General features: G+C 38.1%; 1 protein-coding gene across 1 annotated transcript in view; it reads left to right on the top strand.

Annotated features, from left to right (window-relative positions):
- The first annotated feature begins 6185 nt into the window (after positions 1-6185).
- GTF2E1 (general transcription factor IIE subunit 1) overlaps positions 6186-20203 on the top strand; it is a 32239-nt gene continuing 18221 nt past the window's right edge. The window contains exon 1 of the mRNA XM_007943883.2: positions 6186-6633. Within this exon, the coding sequence (XP_007942074.1) occupies positions 6186-6633 (448 nt within the window). The remainder of the gene's footprint in view (positions 6634-20203) is intronic.

Genomic DNA, 20203 nt, shown 5'->3' on the forward strand with positions numbered 1-20203 from the left:
TTCTTTTTTGTACAGTGACTCCTTATATTCATTTCATCTTCTTTTGATGCTTCCTGCATCAGTCAATATTTTGCCCATAGAATCTTTCAGTATTGCAACTCGAGGCTTGAATTTTTTCTTCAGTTCATTCAGCTTGAGAAATGCTGAGCATGTTCTTCCCTTTTGGTTTGCTAACTCCAGGTCTTTGCACATTTCATTATAATAATTGACTTTGTCTTTTCAGGCTGCTCTTTGAAATCTTCTGTCCAGCTCTTTTATCTTGTCATTTCTTCCATTTGCTTTAGCTACTCTCTGTTCAAGAGTAAGTTTCAGAGTGCTCTGACATCCATTTTTGTCTTTTCTTCCTTCCCTGTCTTTTAAATGACCTTTTGTTTTCCTAATGGATGATGTTCTTGATGTCATTCCACAGTTCCTCTGGTTTTCAGTCATTGGTGTTCAATGTGTTAAATCTGTTTATTTATATGGTCTCTAAATTCAGGTGGGATATAATCATGGTCATATTTTGCCTCTCATGGACTTGTTTTGATGGCCTTCAGCTTCCACTGGAACTTGTATATGAACAGATGATGGGTTGTTCCACAGGCAGCTCCTGGTCTTTTTTTCCACTGAAGATGTTGAGCTTCTCCGTTGTCTCTTTCCACAGATGTAGTCTATCTGATTCCTGTATATTCCATCTGGTGAGGTCCACATGTATAGCTGCCATTTATGTTGTTGAAAAAAAATATTTGCAATGAATAAGTCATTGATCTTGCAGAATTCTGTCATGCAATCTCTAGCATCATTTCTGTTGCCAAGGCCATATTTTCCGAATGCTGGTGATTCTTCTTTGTTTCCAACTTTTGCATTCCAGTCATTGGTAATAATCAGTACATGTCTATTGCATGTTTGGTCAATTGCAGACTGCAGAAGTTGGGGAAAATCTTCTGTTTCTTCATCTTTGGCTTGTGTGGTTGGTGCATAAAGTTGAGTAATAGTAGTGTTAACTGTTCTTCTTTGTAGGCATATGGGTATTATCCTATCAGTGACAGCATTGTACTTCAGGATGGATCTTGAAACATTCTTTGTGATCATGAATGCTGAACCATTCCCCTTTAATTTGTCTTTCTCAGCATAGTAGATCATATTGTTGTCTGATTCAAAATGGCCAAAAACAGTCCCTTTCATCTTATTTAATGCCTGGGATATGATCTTTATGCATTCCATTTCATTTTTGACAACTTCCAGTTTTCCTACATTCATACTTAGCGCATTCCACATTCCAGTCATTAATGTATGTTTGCAGCTGTTTCTTTCTATTTTTAGTTGTGCCTCATCAGCAGATGGAAGTCCTGAAAGTTGTATTACTCCATCCATGTCATTAAGGTTGACTCTACTTTAAGGAGGCAGCTCTTCCCTAGTCATATTTTGAATACCTTCCGACCTGAAGGGTTCATCCTCTGGCACTGTAATCAGTGTTTCAGGGCTGTTGGTAAAGTTTTCCAGTAATATACTGACAGTGCTTCATTGCTGTTCATAAGGTTTTCACTGGCCAGTTCTTTGAGAAGTGGATAACCCCTTCCTTTTTTGGATTTTCTTATTCTGGAAGCTTCACTGAAACTTGTCCACCATGGGTGACCTTGCTCATATTTAAAATACCAGTGGCATACCTCCAGCCTCACAGGAACTCGCAAGCCGTCACAATATGACAAATGCTAAAGATAGGGATTGTCTGTTTCTTTCTTTATCTTGTATTATGACCTACACATGGGGTACTTAAACTGTTCACTGAATTAACATTTTACCTCAGTTTCCAGACGAGAGTAGAGGAAATGATCTGGTTTTAAAGGAATAGTTTGAGCTCATAATGATTATTATTTTGACATTTTTTTTTTTTTTTTAATTGTGATCTGGGTGAAAATTTACAGAGCAAATTCATTTTTCATGCAACAGTTCACGTACACTTTGTCTCATGACATTGATTACAATTGACCCCAGTGCAACAGCTCCCCTCCCACTTCCTCCTGATAGTCACCCCTTCCTGTGTCCATCCCTCCATGCACTCCTGCCCCCTGAGCTGTCTCCCTGTGCATAAACAGCCCTTCTTTCTCCCATGATTGATCTCTCCAAGGAGTGTATCTACCTCAGGTAAATTTTCAACTCATATGCCTGTCTTTTGTTTGGCTGGAAGCCACAGGTGTGGGTTCAATTCCAGAGCTGAAGGGAAGTTAAGGACCATAGTCTCAGTGGTTCCACCAGACTCTATCAGAAAGCTGGTCCCCTCCTTTTTTTTCTCCCCCAAATGATTTTGAGTTTTGTTCCACATTGTTCTCCCTTTCTATCCAGGATCTCCTATATAGATCCCCCTTCGAGTGATTGACAGTGGTAGCCGGGCACCATCTAGTTCTTCTGGTCTCATAGTCATATAGGCTGTGGAGCAGATGTTGTACCAGTCACTAGGACTAATTGTTCCCATGAATCTTTGGTTTTCTTCATTCTTCTTTGCTCTAGATGAGGAGAGACCCATCATTGCATCTAGATGGCTGCTTGCAGGCTTTTAAGATTCCAGTTGCTACTTGCCAAAGTAGGAGGTGGGACAATGTTTTGTGTAGTATGTTATGCCAATTGAGCTTGCTGTCCCCTGAGACTATGGTCCTGAGCCCACCAGTTCAACTACTTGGTCCCTCTGGGTGGCTGGCTGTGACCAAGAAGTGACTACAGCCTTGACCCTTGTCAGCTCTACTATATACCTGGGAATTCTTACAGATCGTACAAATACACTTATAGGACCATTGTCTGCCAACCCTATATGTGGTCATGGGTACACTCCCTCCTGCATAGACATACCTAATAGTTCAGCCTTCCACCCATCTATCCACCCGTATACTCATGTTTGCCTTCACTGACAATGCAGTATTGTATATGCAAAAGGGTTCATCTTTGTTGTCTGTACTTCTTGTGTACCTCTCTGTGTCTTCCTCTTCCTCAGTGCCACCATATTGATCACTCACATTTGGTACATTGCTCTTCTCTTGACCCAAATCAATACTTATCTCTATCTATCTAACAGTGTTCCTTCCCCTCCCCTCCCACCAACAAAGAAAATTTCCTTCCATAGATAAACCTTTCTTTGACTTTTACAATAACAGACTAATAACAATATTTGTCCTTCTGTTATTGACTTATTTCACTCAGCATAATGTCCTCCAAGTTCATACATGTGCGGTGTTTTGCAGATTCTACATTATTCTTTAGGGTATTATTTTGATACTTGTCTGCCATTCTTTGTTCTGTTGAATGTTTCTTGTTGAGCATGTAAAACAAAACAAAAGCCAAACTGGATTAAAGTACAATGCATAAACCAAATTGAGAGAAGAACAAAATGTATCCTTTTAGGCAATGAAATTATCTTGATGTTGAACCAAAGCACTTGTCTGTCATCTTTAAATCTTAGGGTAACCGGAAGGTCCTAGGGTTATAGGTTTCAGTTAGGGGAACTAAACTGCTCCTAAGGTTTGGTGTTTATTTGTTCTTGAGAGACATATAGAGTGTTATACAAATTCTAATTACTAATCTAGTCACTGTTTCTACAAGTATCCATGAGAAACTGCATAACTCTCCTCTGAAAGAAAGGTGATAGTCTCCATTTTCTTACCTACAAATGTAAGTAAGAGAAAAAATGGAAGAATGCTTAGTGGATGGGAAGAATAGAATGAGTGAATTTATAGGTGAGTGAAAAGGAAGTTGTCAATGAACTATCCACAGAATTTAAGTCTGCTAGGTAAAATCAAACAGGCCATCATTTTATATGCATTTAGAACAGGTTCTGAAGGGGGCCATTTTAGAAGTTGTGGGAGGATTTTTCAGTTGTCATGATGTTTGGAAGTCTGCTAGTAATCTTTAATGGATGGGGACCAGTAGTTCCTAAGTGCTTTGCAAAGCAGAGGATACCAGAAACCCACTGCCGTAGAGTCAGATCCGACTCATAGCAACCCCTCCTTGGGTTTCCGAGGCAGTATCACTACGGAAGTAGATTGCTCAACCTTCCTTCCTAGGAGTGGCTGGTGGGTTTGAACTGCCTGCCTTCTGGTTAGCAGTCAAATGCCTGAGGCACTACGCCACCAGAGCTTCCATACAATAAAGAACGGGACAACATAGTGATCCAATGTCATTCTGGATACTCATGTAGAATAATGACTTACTTAAGCCTAGAACAACGGAAGTAAATTTCCCAACCTTCCTTCTGAGGAGTGGCTGGTGGGTTTGAACTGTCAGTCTCCTGGTTAGCAGTCAAATGCCTTAGGCACTACACCACCAGAGCTTCTGAAGCCTAGAACATAATTCCTACTTTACAGAATAACACGAAGTGTTTTTGTGTTGCTTTAATATATGATGAATATATTGGTTCTTATTCATGTGTCCACATCAACTTCTGCTCTTTAAATTTCCTATACTTTTTTGTATGACTGGCTTATGATCTTTGTACTCCTCTAAAATTGTTCACTTTATACATATATAAATATATTTACATATAAATTATATATATGCACATATACATGTGCATGCATCTGGCTACTTTATTATCTCTTATGTATAGTCGTACTTGTGTATTTATAATCTGAAGTATGTTATATAGTCTGAATGATTCTTTTTTAGTTTTTCCTTTATTACAAATAGGGCATTATATTTTCCCCAAAAAATTTAGGTTGGTTACTTAGGAATTTCTTTCAAGTGTAGTGGTGTGGATATTAAAAATATTTCTTATAAAAAGGGGTATTGAATCTGATAGAGTTGATGATGACTGGTTTCATATAAAAGGTTCACTAGAGACTGATATTAATAAAAGATTTCCCATTGAGATAGCTGAAAGGAATACTGTTAAAATTTTCCCTATGATGTGTGGAAATTTCACTTAAGGTAGTCTGTGTGGATAGCCTTATCATTTTTAATTTGGAACATATTAAATCAATATGGAAGGTATCCTTATCAACAAGTACCTTCTAAATACTTACATACTCATTTATTCATCACTAAAACCAAAAACCAAACTCACTGCCATCGAGTTGATTCAACTCCTAGTGACCTCCCCTCCTTGGGTTTCCGAGGCAGTATCTCTACAGAAGTATATTGCCCAGTCTTCCTTCCTAGGATTAGCTGGTGGGTTTGAACCGCCAGACTTCTGGTTAGCAGTCAAATGCCTTAGGCATTATGCTACCAACCCCATTGAGGTAGATGATATCATCCTTATTTCTCAGAGTCAAGTGTGGCTTGAAGTTGTTAAAAAGGTTGCTCTAGATCACATACGTCTACCAAAGCACAGGCTTTTTAACAACCACATGGAAGTGTAGCCCATGGCAGTTTGGGCTTTCAGAAGACAGCTTTCTGGATTATAATACAGATATTTGGTCCTCTTAACTTCTGCTTTGTTCTGCAAAGGATCTGGTGTTTAAGGATATCCTGGGCTATTTTTTTCCTTTCTTTTTTTGAGGACTTTATGGTATCTCCTTAGTTGATTGTCAGATTTAACTTTTCAAGGTTGGTAAAGTTGTCTGAATCTAAAAATGCTTATTTCTTTCTGTCTTGCAACAGTTAATGATTTTGCCAAACACCCCAACTAGTGATGACTTGTGTGTTTATTGGTTTTGCTATGGTTTTATTTTGAAGTCTTATGTAAAACATTCTAGAATCTATCTTGGTAGGAAAACCTTACTTAAGAAATAAAGACACTCTAAGAGGATCTATTGACTGCTAGGTTTCTCAGGGGATTTCTTGTACACACTTGAAGATATATGTCATTAAGAATAGTGAACACTTCATTTAGTTTTTTTGTGTGTTTTTCTTTCTGAGATAATATGGGCTTGATATATCATTGTTTTAACTAATAAATTACTTTTAGGAATCAAGCATACTGTAGCTTGTGGAAGTAATAATTTATGAATGGTGTCAACCTTTATAGGTGCAGTCTTTTATGTACTCTAGAGGAAAATCTTCCTGTGCTGTGCTAAATGCTTAGGCATTGGAAGTCTTTTAAAACAATGTTTAAGTACCTGGTGGCACTCCAAGAATAGTGGTAGCCATCAGCTACCAGTAACAAGTTAATTATTGTAGATTTAGATTGATTACCATGTCCTTATGCGTAGCTAATCTTCTTCCTCTTTTTTTTTTTTTCCTCAATTCAGTATTTTTGACATTGAAGTTTGCCACTAAAGATGGCGGACCCAGATGTTCTCACTGAAGTTCCTGCAGCATTGAAGAGGTTAGCCAAGTATGTCATCCGAGGATTTTATGGCATTGAACACGCCTTGGCCTTGGATATCTTGATTCGAAACCCCTGTGTGAAAGAGGAGGACATGCTGGAGCTGCTCAAGTTTGATCGGAAGCAACTTCGATCGGTTTTGAATAATTTAAAGGGAGACAAATTCATCAAATGCAGAATGAGGGTAGAGACTGCTGCAGATGGGAAAACCACTCGCCATAACTACTACTTTATCAATTATCGTACTCTCGTTAATGTAGTAAAATATAAGTTGGACCACATGAGAAGGAGGATTGAAACTGATGAGAGAGATTCCACCAACCGGGCTTCCTTCAAATGTCCTTTTTGTAGTAGTACTTTTACAGACTTAGAAGCTAATCAGCTTTTTGATCCCATGACAGGTGAGGTTTATCCAGTTTATGACTATTTTAAGTAACTTTTAAAAAAGAAAGATGTCTCTTGTTTCTTAAATTGACTCATCTAATTTTTAAGCCAACGGTGAAAATCATTATAAAAGTGAATGGCTCAGACTGAGTCAGCATATAGACAGTCATAGTCTTACTGTCCTGTTTGACTGTTCTGCTTTTAGAAGCTTATGACTAGCCTTTCTTCTTCAGGAGGGGCTGTACCTATCTATAGACTGTTCTCTCATCAGCGGCCCTCATAACAGCTGTAGCCTAATTTAAAGGTTGACTTCTCTGCCACTTTTAAGGTCTATTGTGGCAACTTTGCTTTTGATTTCTTCATTTAGCAAATATTTGAGCTCTTGTGCAAGTCACTGCCAGAAAATTGTAATCAATCCGCTGTATTTAAATGCTTTGTTAGTGGAAGTACAAGTGTTATCAGGAGTACATTTCTCCAAAACCAAACCAAACTCACTGCCATCGAGTGCATTTCTAGGGTGTGTAATATGGATTGAAGGATTTGGGGAAGGCCTGTGGAAGAAGTTAAGTAAAAACTGAGACCTGAAAAATAAGAGCTAGATAAAAATAAATTAACAAGTAGGTAGATATTTAGTTAGTGTCTCTTAGCAAGGCATCAGTGGAAGGGAATATAAACAAAAGATATATAATTTGCCTCATTTAATTAAATAGCTTTAAGTATTTATCATCTCAGAATTTAACAAAGTGTGCATTTTCACAATATGTGTGTCTAGGAGCTCTGGTAGCACAGTGCCTAAGGCACTTGACTGCTAACCAGAAGGCTGGCGGTTCAAACCCACCAGTCACTCCTTGGAAGGAAGGTTGGTCAATCTACTTCTGTACTGATACCGCCTTAGAAACCCAAGGAGGGGTCACTATGAGTTGGTCGGACTCAAGGGCACATAATAACAACAACAACAGCAGCATTAACATGAGAAACTTTAAAGTGCTGAGTTACATAGTTATTTTGTCTTGATGTTATTTGAAAACTGGAAAAGCGACTATAGCTTTGTTAATTAGTGGATCAATGCATTATTTTCTAGATGTAAAAATAATATATGAAGAGTTAATATTAAGTTATGTCCCTTTGTTATAGCTGAGTTCAAGAGGGTGCATTACTTTTTTAGTTCATAAATAGTGTTTTTAAAATTTTATCAGAAATTTTTAAATGTAAATGTCCACACATGAAATCTTTTTGGTATAAAACCATTAGAAGTTTGTGTATGTGCTCAATTTTCTAATTTTTTGCATACATAGGTATGTATTGTGTATTTGAAAGAATTCGTAATTGTATGTTTAAAAATTAGGGAAAAACCAATGTCAGTTAAGATACTGACAAAAAGAGCTAAAGGTATGAACTTTTTATTTTTCTTATTTATTGTAATACAGATATTTTTTGGGAAAAATCCTTAAAAACATTGGCCTTTTTTTTTCTTTTTTCTTTCTTCTTTTTTTTCTTTTTGTCTTTCTTAGAACATTGACGTTTTTATTAAATGTTTAATTTTTCCAAATATAGCTGTTTGCCTTGAAAAGGATTTAACTGGGATAGATCTAGATTGTAACAAAACATAAAACGCTAACCATCCTGGCTATAAGAATTGCTTGAGTGAGCTATAGAGGAAGATTTTAGAATGTATCTGGAGGTTTTTATAAATAGACCAATGAGCTCTGGTGTCACTGTGGTTTTAAGGCATTGGGCTGCTAACCTGGGTCAGTGGGTCAAATCCACCAGCTGCTTCACAGGAGAAAGGTGATCTACTTCTGTAAAGATGCACAGCCTTAGAAAGTCTGTGGGGGGTTGCCATGAGCTGGAATTGACTTGATGGCAGTGAGTTTGGTTTTGGTTTCTAAATAGACCAGAGAAGTCTCTCATGATTTTTGCCATTCACTCTAACAGATTTCTTAAAGGAGCTCTGGGTTTAGGTTTTGTGATTCTCTGCAGAGGATGGTGTTACAGTGATTGAGTCTTCATGACTGCAGTGGGGGGTGTATCCAGCCCCTCAGAGGGTAATCTAAAGTAATGTGCTTCATCATTTAATTCTAACTTAATTTCATGAAACTTTGTAAGAGAAGATTATTCTACTACTTAGAGATCAGTATTTAGGAGATTGATCCATAATGCTCTTTGAATTTCACCTAGGGTTATGTTCTGAATGGAACTGTTGGCAATCAACAGATGAACTGTGGAAGAAGAGATGGTCTAAAATTCTAGAGAAACATATAGTCAAGATTATGTGAATCAGGGAATTGAGGTAGGGTAGAGAATAAGAAAACATTTCATAAAAGAAAGCTAAAACTGAAATATTTCTATTGTGGCAGTCTGAATGAAGAGTTGTGGGAGAGCAAGGACAAGCCAGTTAACCTTAGTATCACTTGGGTGGACATGCTCTAATCAACCAACACTAATATTTGCCTTAATTGACACTTAGATCCCTTCAGTGAAGCCTGCATTTCTAATGATTAGAATAACTCTCATTTTGAGAATGTACTTTCAGTTATAATTTGGTTTCTCATTTGGACATTCATTAGGGAGAAAATGTGCTGATTAAGGGATATTTAGGGTCCAGTCTGCTTGTCATTTCTTTTTTGGTTTTTGTTTTAGGTTTTTACTATTTAATAAATATCCTGACATCCCTTAATCCATATATTCCCTTTAGAACTCTTTGTCGTTTTCCTTTTGTTCCCTTGTTTTGTTCAGTATCCATTTTCCTTTATGAAGAAGATGGGGAGTAAACTTCTGATGTGTTTAGTGGGGAGGTGGGAGCTATCTTTTTTTGTTGTAATATTTAGGCTATGTTAAAATGTATACAGTTTTCATTCTAAGCTCCCTCTTCTCAGCTATTTTGTTTCTCAGTTGCCTAATGCTAAAAATTAACCATATTTCTGATTAATGGATGGGCTTGCTGCAGCTCCATTTTCTTACCAATAGGTCCTAGGTTGAACTGTGGATTGCATTAGCAAGTAGAGAGTATTCAGGAACTGGATTAGAAGACTTCTAGATTTTATGGCTTCCTTTGATAAAAAGTTCTTAATTCAAGAACTCTGAGTGTGCAGATATCTTGCCAATGAGCAAAGGTCAGTTACTTCTAGATGACTTCTTGATGAGCAACATCTGAAATGCTGGGCTCAGCAATGTAAGCCTAGCCAGGATATTTTACCAGTGTTAATGTACTCACAAACCAAGTGTTTTCCTACTTAAGTTTGCAGCTTTTTCCCCACCTCATCTCTCTATATGGAATAGCTTTATATTTTCCCCTTTTAGTTTTAAAATTACACACCTGTAATGTCAAAAAAAAAACTTCTGAAGAGAGAAAACTCACCCACAATCCCACCAGCCTTTTGCATGTTACTTTCTAGTTTTGGATTACATGACTATATTTTTTATATGGTTGCAGTCATAGTCTAGAATAGTTTATAATCTCTTGATTCTTTAATGCACCAAACTTCTTGTTTCTATCTAGTGTTCAATTTATGTTCCAGTGGGTCTGATTTTCCTATCTTCCATTCCCCCTTTGGGCATTTTGACATTTGTCTGTTTTTTGCTGGTAGAGACAAAATACTTTGAATACCTTTGGATATATAGCACTTTATTCCTGTTTAAGTTTTTCCAAGAATTCTCAGTTATGGGAATATTGAGCCAAAAGGTATAGTTTTATGGATTCTGTAAAGGTATATATGGCATTATTTTATTGTGGGTGAGGTAAAATTGTTAGGTGTTTGAATTAAAAGCCTCCATTACTGAATTCACCTAGAGACCTAGGTAAGAGGTAATTTAAATTTTTAAGAAAGGCATCTTCTACTGGTATTTAATAAGATGTTAGGAACTGGAGATTATCTAGTCCAAGTCATCAGATAATGTGTGTACATGCTTGCTTGCCTATTTTCTACTGTGGCTTTGGTGGATCTTACAAAATAATGAGATCAAGTAACAGAACAAGGGCATGTTGCACGGTTTAAAATCAGCTGGTTAGCAGCCAAGTGCTCAACTACTGCGCCACCAAGTCTCCTCTGTGGCATAATGGGAAATACTATTTGCAATTTATAGGCAGTTTTCATTTTCCAGAACTCCCCAATGCACACCTTTTTCCATATATACATATTCCATAAAATATTCAGTGGAAGAGGAAACATAGTCCAGATATGATTCCTAAGGTAGATGATGGTTGGCATTTTCACAGTGTGGTAAAATTAATTCCATATGTTAGTATATGCTTTAAGGTTTCATAGCTTTCTCTTTATGTCACTAAAAGCCTAGGAGTTTTGGTCCTAGCCTGTTCTTTTAACATGAACTGAATTCTGTTTTGGTTTTCCTGGAAGCTTTTTGAGTGAGTGAGTAAAAAACTTACATTTGAAGTGTTTTCATAGAATTGTCCAGAAAAGTCATCCACGCCATTCTCTCTTAGAATTTGTACTGGTCTTTTCACTAGTCTCCTTGCTTTCATTCTTGCTGCCTGTATGGACTGCTTATCATGTTAACCAGCGATCCTTTTAAAACACACACTGGGTCATGCCACTTTACTGTTCAAAATCCTCCGAAGGCTTCTCCCCTCATTCAGAAAAACCCACCAGACCCACTGCCATCAAGTCGATTCTGACTCATAGCAGCCCTATAGGATGGAGTAGAACTACCCAATAGGGTTTCCAAGGGTGTAAATCTTTATGGAAGCAGACTGCCTTATCTTTCTCCTTTGGAGTGGTTCCTGGTTTTGAACTCCTAGCCTTTTGGTTGGCAGTCCATTTCTTTACCACAGCACTACCAGAGTTCCTTCACTCAGAAAAAGTCAGTGTCTTTAATAGAATTTACAGGGTCTATCATCTAGCCTTCCCTCTGCCCCATGAGACTTGCTTCTACTTCTCTCTTTCATGTTCACTTCACAGCAGCCACACTAGCTGTCTTATTTGTGCCTTGCATATGCCAAGCCTACCTTTACTTTACTTGCCTTTGCCCATGCTGTTTCATCTTGCCCCGTATCTGCATGACTTGCTGCTCCCTTCTTTCAAGTCTCTGCTCCACTGCTGTGGAGTAGATTCTGACACGTAGTGACCCAGCCAAGAGTAGGACATAGGGTTTCCAAGGCTTAAATCTTTACGGAAGCAGACCACCTCATCTTTATCTTGCAGAGTGGCTGGTGGGCTCCAGTTGCTAACTTTTGGTTAGCAGCCAAATGCTTTAACCACTGCTGCACCAGAGCTCCTTCCCACGTGTTGCTATATTAGAGAGACCCCACCCCTTCACCCTCTTCATGAGTTATTTTCTCCCCTTCTCTGCTTTATTTTTAATCCTAACGCTTACAAGCACCTGGTGTTATCTTGTGCATTTTGACTACTCCCCACTAGAATATATGCTCCATGAAAGCACTCAGAAGATAATTGGCTAGAGTTAAGAAGGCAGAATGTTGCAAGTCTCTAGGATATCAAACTCCCACTGTCCTGGGATGAGGACTCTGCAGCAGCAGACGTTTGATCCTCTTTGTGTTTCCTTGGCCTGTGCTGATACGGGCTGCAACGTGACTCCAGTTCAGCATTGCAGCACCCTGCACCATTTCAAAGCAGTTAGGCTTACTTTTAACTTTTTTTTTTTTTTTTTTGGTGGGAAATGGCTGAGTAATATTATTCTAGTTTGACAAAACTTTGACAAGTGAATTCTGGGCATTAGTGGATGGTCTATTCATTGTTGGAAAGACAAGCAAAGGGGGAAAAATACAGTCCTAAATAATGCCTCTTTGTTTTGGTATTTAACTCATAAGTCTTTTGTCCACAGTCTCATGTCTCTGTCCTTTTCTTCAATTTTAATAAATTCAGAAAACATTTTCCCCATGAAAAAAAGAGGAAACTTTTTTTCACCTTTGTTTTATTTTTATTTATTTTTCCCTAGGTTGAATACTCACATGTTTAAAATGAGTAACATTTGTTAGAATGAATAACATGTTTGAAGCACTGAAGTAGAAGACTTGGCCAACATAATCAAAACCAAAACCAAACCCACTGCTGTCGAGTCAATTCCAACTCACAGCAACCCTATAGGACAGAGTAGAATTGCGGCTCCATAGGGTTTCAAAGGCTGTAAATCTGTATGGGAGCAGACTGCCCTACCTATCTCCAGGTTCCAACTGCCAGCCTTTCTATTAGCTTTCTATTAGCAACTGAGCACTTTAACCAGTGTGCCATCTGTGCATAAAAGAGTCACTTAAGTCTTCTGCATGTGTTTTACTAAAGAAAAAAAAGTCAGGCTTTGATTTTTGCTGTAATTTACTGAATTTTTTCTTTTATTCCTAATCTCCTCCTGCCCTTTGGTTCTTTGTTTTGCATGTCTTATTTTAAGAGAAAATTAAAATGACGCAGAATTTTTCCCCTCTTCTTCCCTCATCCCCGTAATTAGATCTCCATTTAGTTTCCCCTTATTTTGGAGTGCTAACTTATTTTCATTAGAAGATTCTCAAGTCATAGAATTGAGACATTCATATACTACTGAATAAATGACCCAACTGCAGTTTAGAAATAACTATTTATAGCAGATCTTTTTTTCTCCCTACTTCCAAGTGCTTGTTAGGCCTGTTAGTTGTCTGCAACTGGATATATTTTGATCTTTCTGGTAAACTTAATACATTGGGACTCAGCTAAATAATGAAAGGCAGTTAATGTTTGGTCAGTTAATTCTTTGTTACAAAATCTTTATCCTGTTCCATATGAGATAGAGGAGGAGAAAGAGTGCAAGAGGGGGAGCTTGTGTATATCCATGGGAAAAAATTGCTAAAGTGTAGCAGGCAGGGGTGATCGGAGGGGAGAGATGTGTAGTTTAGGATGGCACAGTGAATTTGAGTTAGTCTCTTGAATTGGATAGACTTGGATTTGAATCCAGGCCTTATTTATTTTTTCTTTTATTATTCAAGCTATGACTTGGTAAACTTAACATCTCTGAGTCTTCATTGTCTCATCTGTCATATTTGAATACCACTGTTAGATTTTATTGTGATGAAAAACTGGGAATATTTGTGAAGGAACTTCCTTAGTGCTTTTATGATTTGTGAGTATAGTTGTTTAAACAGATGTGTTGCCATTGAACTAATTTTTTTCCCCCAATCCCATCATTATCAAGCTTTCCCTAAAGAATCTTTGTAAGCTTCCTTTTCTCTCAGCTGCCACGTGCCTAGGTCTAGCTTCCATGTTCTTGATGTGCCTTGTTGTGGGAGACTGGCTGGGTTCACTGTTAACAGCTTTTCTATCTTGGTCTCATATTTAGGAAAGGAAAGATAGTGCAGAGCTCTGAGTTTCAATTCCAGTTTCTCATCTCTTTATAGTATATTCTGTGCACACTGTTAGTGCAGAGTGGTCTAGTTACAGGACGACTGGGGATATTTATCATATTGATTACTTAACAGCATCTCTCCCTTGGAGGTATGCATTAGGATTCCTGTGAAACTATAAAAATTCAGATTCCTAGGGTCCACTCCAGCCCTATTGAATACGAATCTCTGGCATGGAGCCTGAGTATTAGTTAAAAATTCCACCAGTAATTTTTGTGCAGACCTTCAATTAAGAACATGTTTTTTCGAAAGGCCATCTCAAGCCAATAAGGCAGATCAATATTTGTATATATTAATTTTGACGACCTCATGTTTCTTCCCAAAATCCTTTAATGGCTTTCCTATTTCTAAAATATAAAGTAAAAATGAAACTTGGCATTTGAAGCCCACTTATGACCACTCAATTTATCCTGTTAATTCTATTTTTAATTATTCTTTTTGATAACTGTATTCCTGTCAGACTGAAATTGCAGTTTAGTGTTATTTTCCAACCACCTACTTCTCTTATTATGATCTTCTTTTATGTCTTGTTTCCTTTCCCCATTCCTTGATCACTTATAACTGCTTATTTTCTAAATTCCCCCTCAAAAGGCTCATCTTTCCCATAAGACTACCCCTGTACCCTCAGCTGGAAGTAACATTTTTTCTTTATACTCCAAAACTTAGGTACTGTACTTCGCACTGGTCCTTGGCAGGTCTGTGTCATGTATATTCTACCACCACCTGCTCAGTAGTTTGGGGCTTTAGCCATAGTATGTGTTATATGTTTCTCATTTATAATTGTGTTTTTGTGATGAACATAGAACCCAGAGATATCAGGCTAGGTTTCCCTCTTGTAGTGTTTCTCAGACATAATTGCTGGGAGACGATTCTGGGTCTCATGTTTATGCATGCCTTTCAAGCACAGGCACTAATTGCCTTTTCTCTGGACTATCTTTTAAGAATTTCTGGACAGTGGATAGTCTTGGAAGATAGAGATAGTACGTTTCTCCAGTATTAAGGGCAGGTTTGCTTGCTGTCCAGTAGAATAAAAATAGTGTCTTCCTCCAAGGCAGAGGACAGATTTGTTTAGTGTTCAATATGAGAAAGATAATGTCACCCTCTGGAGCAGAAGGCAGGTATGTTTTTGTTCATTTAAAAAGATTTTAGTTCTTTAATTAAGCTTTTGATTTCTCTCCTCTAGCACAACCCATTGCGTATGCATTCTCACCTGGCCCACTTTGCATCACCGTATGGGAATTAGGGCTCAGGGGATCTGGCACAAGTGCTGACATTTGCTACTGTTACTGCCATGAGTAATAAAATAAAGTCCTTTGTTTCTGACCCAGGATTCTTATGTCTTCTGCTACCATTACAAGTAGGGTAAAATCTCAGACCCTTCACAGTTGTTTTTAGTATTACTGTTATTTTAATTATTGTGATTTGGGTGCAGATTTACAAAGCAGATTCGTTTTACTCCCATGCACATTTGATTTCATGACCTGATTACAATCCCCAACCATAAAAAGCTCTCCCCTAATCTCTTCCTTGTGACTACCCCATCTGTGTTCCCTTCTTAATCATGCACTCCTGTCTGTCCAGCTTTCCCTCTATGTGAATGCTGTACCTCTGATGTCTCATGGCTGATTGATTTAAAGGGTGCATCTCCCTAGGGTAGGTGGATACATCTCCCTGCGGTAGGTGTTTTGCTTGTAGATCTTTCTGCTGTTGGGCTGAGAGCCAATCCATGGAGCTTCACAGTTCTGGACAGTAATTTAAAAGCTACTAATCTAAGAACTGCAAAATAGTCTTCCTATCAGTAATTCTTGTTAAATCGTAATCTAAATTAAGCCAGGGGTCTCTGGAAAGTTACCTGAATGAGGCTAGAATTCAGGATTCTTACAACTATATACTAGGTTCTCTTTTTTCCTCTTTTTGCATTTTTTAAGTCACAAAACTAAATTTATTCAAGTAAAAGGAGTACCAGAAATTCTCAGATTGTCTTCCTATCAAATAATGGTGCCAATAACATTGTTCTCCCTCCCCAGGATACCTTTACTAGGAAGATAAAAAGATAATAAACCTGTCACTTCTAAAAATGTTTGGGAAATTTTATTTTTCCATGAAATTTAAATTATATGCAATGCCAGTTCTGTGGTTGTTAATAGCTATGGCATGAATGATGGGTTTTGTGGCCAAATGATTGGGAAATGCTATAGTAGGGAGCTCTGGTAGCATAGTGCCTAAGGCACTTGACTGCTAACCAGAAGGCTGGCAGTTCAAACCCACCAGCCACTTCTCGGAAGGAAGATGGGGCAATCTACTTCCGTAGTCATACTGCCTCGGCAACCCAAGGAGGGGTCGCTATGAGTCGGGTCCGACTCGACGGCACATAACAACAACAACAACATGGTTAGGGTAAGGCTAAGGTACCATATTAAGGTAAGGTACCATATTAGTCTTTATTATGGTAATAAGTCATGAATCCCCAAGAGGGGAACACAGTATATATCATCCCTATTGTATGTGACCACTGAATGTGCTTTGAGAGAGCATATACTGGCCCCATTTTTACATGGGAAGAGAAGATTGAGAAGAGACAAATCTAGGTGACTTCCCAGAAGCTACTATCATCACTACTATTGGTAGCTTAGTAGAGAGCTGGCTGGACAAGTGGACGTCCACTACTGGGGTCCAGACGCTTCCTCTTTCCAGCAAGGCCACTTCCTTGACCAGGGAGCTTCCATTGCTCTTAAGATGCATAGATATTCCCTGTTGTAATTACTTAGAGCAATGTAGAGGCAGGACCCCTTTCTACTAGAGAGTTAGCCATGATTCATGCAGACCATCTATGCCTACCCTAAGATGTGACATAATGAGAGTTTGGGGGATTGCATAGATTCTACTGTTACCTACTTTCTCCTCCTTCCTCCCCGCCCAAAACCCAATTGTTTATATATACCACATGATCCTACTGGTATGTTACATTGACCTCTTTGCATTTTGAAGTGAATAATTTCTCTGCCTTTGAAATGACAAATTTAAATATTTTAAATGCAACTATTTTCTTAAAATTTGACATTGGCCATTTTAATGAATTCTGTGACATAGCTGATAGTACTCACTGAAGTTAAGTTTTTAATGTTTTTATATTATCAGAGTGTGATTACCAAATTTCAAAAACCTCGTAAAATCATGAAGTTGAAAAGCCGCCTTAAAATATACTTTAATTTAATATTAAAAAAAAAGCTATTATAACATTAAAGCTTTAATACAGTATATGAATAAAAGTATTGCTGTTTTATATGTAAGTGCTATACTTCAGCATATTGATTTGTTTTTATAAAGTTTGGGATGTATATTATCTTCAAAAAAGAAAGGGAGTGTTTGGGAGAACATCTTTTCTATTTGTGTATAACAGGACAGTTTTAATGATTAACTAGATAAATGGTAAAACAATGTATTGGGTAGGATAGTGACAAATACTGAGGAAAAAGAAAGGAGGGTAGGATTGTCACAATGGGAACATTGTTGAAATTTTTGATGATGTAGGCTAAGGAAGGCGTCACTGAGGTGACTTTAGTAAAGAAGTGATGTAAGTAAGGAGATAAGTTATGTGACTGTCTGGAAGAAAAGCATTCTGGGCAGAGGAAACAGCAAGTGCAGAGACTCAGCTGCAAAGATACCTGATGTGAGACATTGGTGAGGGTTGTTTGTAATGCTTTTCAAACGTGTAATGTGAGGACCATAGTGCTGCCCTTTGTTTAAGCTGTCTCTCTGTACCTCAACTGGTGTACTTTTATGTTTATATATTAAGCACCTTATCACCTGGGGAATGGGAGTCCTCTTAAAAATAATTTTTGCAAACTAGTGAGCTAGATAAACTGTTTCTAAAGTGTTCTCTATTTCTCATTGGCAGTCTCTGTAAATGCCTGTCTTTCAATGTTGTTGTTGTTATTGTTAGGTGCTGTCGAGTTGGCTCTGACTCGTAGTAACCCCATGTACAACTGAATGAAACACTGCTTGGTCCTGCGCCAGCCCCGCTATCCTTGCTATACATGAGCCCATCGTTGGAGATGGTGTAGTGGATAAGGCATTTGCTGCTAACCAGAAGGTCAGCAGTTCAAACCCACCAGCTGTTCCACAGAAGGAGGTTGGGGTGATCTACTTCTGTAAAGATTTACAGCCTCAGAAACCCAACGGAGGTTGCTATGAGTCAAATTTGACTGTGGCAGTGAGTTTATCTTTCAGTAATAACATAAATCCAACATCAGTGTGTTTTTTAAATTTAAAGGTTTAATTTTTAAAATAATACCTTACTGTATTTTTATTGAAAGTTTGCACAGTAAATCAGGTTCTCATTTGACAAATTCCATACAGATTGTTCAGTGACATTAGTTACATTTTTCACAATTTGTCAGCCTTCTCTTCAGTTGAGTTCTGATTGTTCTGTTTCCAGTACTCTGTAGTTTCCTTGCCTCTGTATCTTCTTACCTTTGCTTTAGAGTAAATGTTGACCTTTTGGTTTCATGTAGATAGATAGTTATTTAGCACAGCAGTGTACTCATGGATAATATCTTTTATTCTGTGTAACACACAGTTATTTTGCTAAAAGATAGATTTCTGGGGATAGTTTTGGTTCAAGGTTTAAAGAGTATCTCAGGGGGATACTGTCAGGGAGTTGTCTGGTCTCAACTGGTCTAGTAAGTCTGGACTTTTAAAAAATTTGAGTTCTGCTTCCCCTTCTGTCAGCATCCATCTGTTGTGACCCAATCAGAACATTTGGTAGTGGTAGTCAGGCAAGCATGTAAGAAAGTCTCAGGATAGATGAGGCCATGGCTTGTGTAGGCTCTTAGCCTTGTAGACTAGTTTCTTCTCTGAGACTTTGGTTTCCTTCTTACTCTTCTGCTCCAGATGAGTAGAGACTTATAGTTGTATCTTAGATAGGTATTTGCAAGCTTTTAAGAGCAGAAATGCTTTGCAGCATACGAACTTTGTGAACTAAATTATTGCCAATTGAGTGAATTGTCCCATGAAATTAAGATCCTAAGCCTACAGAATTTAATTTTTAACTACCACATGGATAATATCCCTTATATTTTTGTTGAAGAGACTGAGGCAGTCTACAATTGTTAGAAAGAAAGAAAGTATACCAACTAAAGTCTCTGTTGCAAGGTCACTAATTATCCTTTGTTGTTAAACATAAAAGCTAGTTTTCAATTCTTGTAGACCTAGAAAAACTAGCACAATCTTATCCCTTCCGTGTGATTTCTCTCAAGGATTCCTCGCACTTGACTGCTAACCAGGAGGCTGGCAGTTCAAACCCACCAGCCACTCCTCGGAAGGAAGGTTGGGCAATCCTACTTCCGTAGTGATAACTGCCTTGGAAACCCAAGGAGAGGTCGCTAGGAGTCGCGGCCGACTTGATGGCAAATAACAACAACAACAACATAGTTTGACTGTTCTTCTCACTCTCCTTAATCTTTTGGATACTCTTATCTACTCTATGACTATAATTACCACCCCTTTGTCATTGATTCTTATATCTAAATTTCTGGTCTAAACTTTTCTCTTGAGCTCAAAGCAGTTGCAATATTGGCTTCTAATATATACTTTTGGATGGCCCAAGGGCAATCTAGCTTCTTATCTAAGGCAAGTTTATATTTTCTCGTTCTTTATTTTAGTAAATAGTATTCTTGTCCAACTGAGCTGTTTGAGCCAGAATCTTTACATTGATGCCCCTCAAAGATCACCAGATATATACCTATCATTAACAAAGTTAGGCTTATTGATGCTTTCCCCAATATAGGGAGCTCTGGTAGTGCAGTGCCTAAGGCACTTGACTGCTGACCAAAAGGCTGGTGGTTCAAACCCCTCAGCCATTCCTCGGAAGGAGAATGGGGCAATTTACTTCCGTAGTGATACCGCCTCAGAAACCCAAAGAGGGGTCACTATGAGTCAGGTCCAACTCGACGGCACATAACAACAACAGGGAACCATGGAGTGTCTCAGTAATAAGATGTTGGACGGTCTTACAGAATTTGGGCTTGTGTTAGGTCATTTTGGCAAGGATTCAGGGAAGTCCTGAAAGTTTCCTCTGAATTAGGTGCTGTCAAGAAGAGGGTCACTTTTTGATTTGGTATCTTAAATCTTAGCTAGGAGGGGAGGAGAATAGAGTGAGGCTAAACTAATTGGTAAAGAAACAATAGTCACCCATGTTAGCTAGATTTTTTTGTGATTTGCACACAGGCTTTTTTTTTTTTTTT

The sequence above is a fragment of the Orycteropus afer genome, unplaced genomic scaffold (assembly GCF_000298275.1).
Source record: "Orycteropus afer afer isolate SDZICR_OR568_19922 unplaced genomic scaffold, OryAfe1.0 scaffold00114, whole genome shotgun sequence".
Classification (NCBI taxonomy): Eukaryota; Metazoa; Chordata; class Mammalia; order Tubulidentata; family Orycteropodidae; genus Orycteropus; species Orycteropus afer.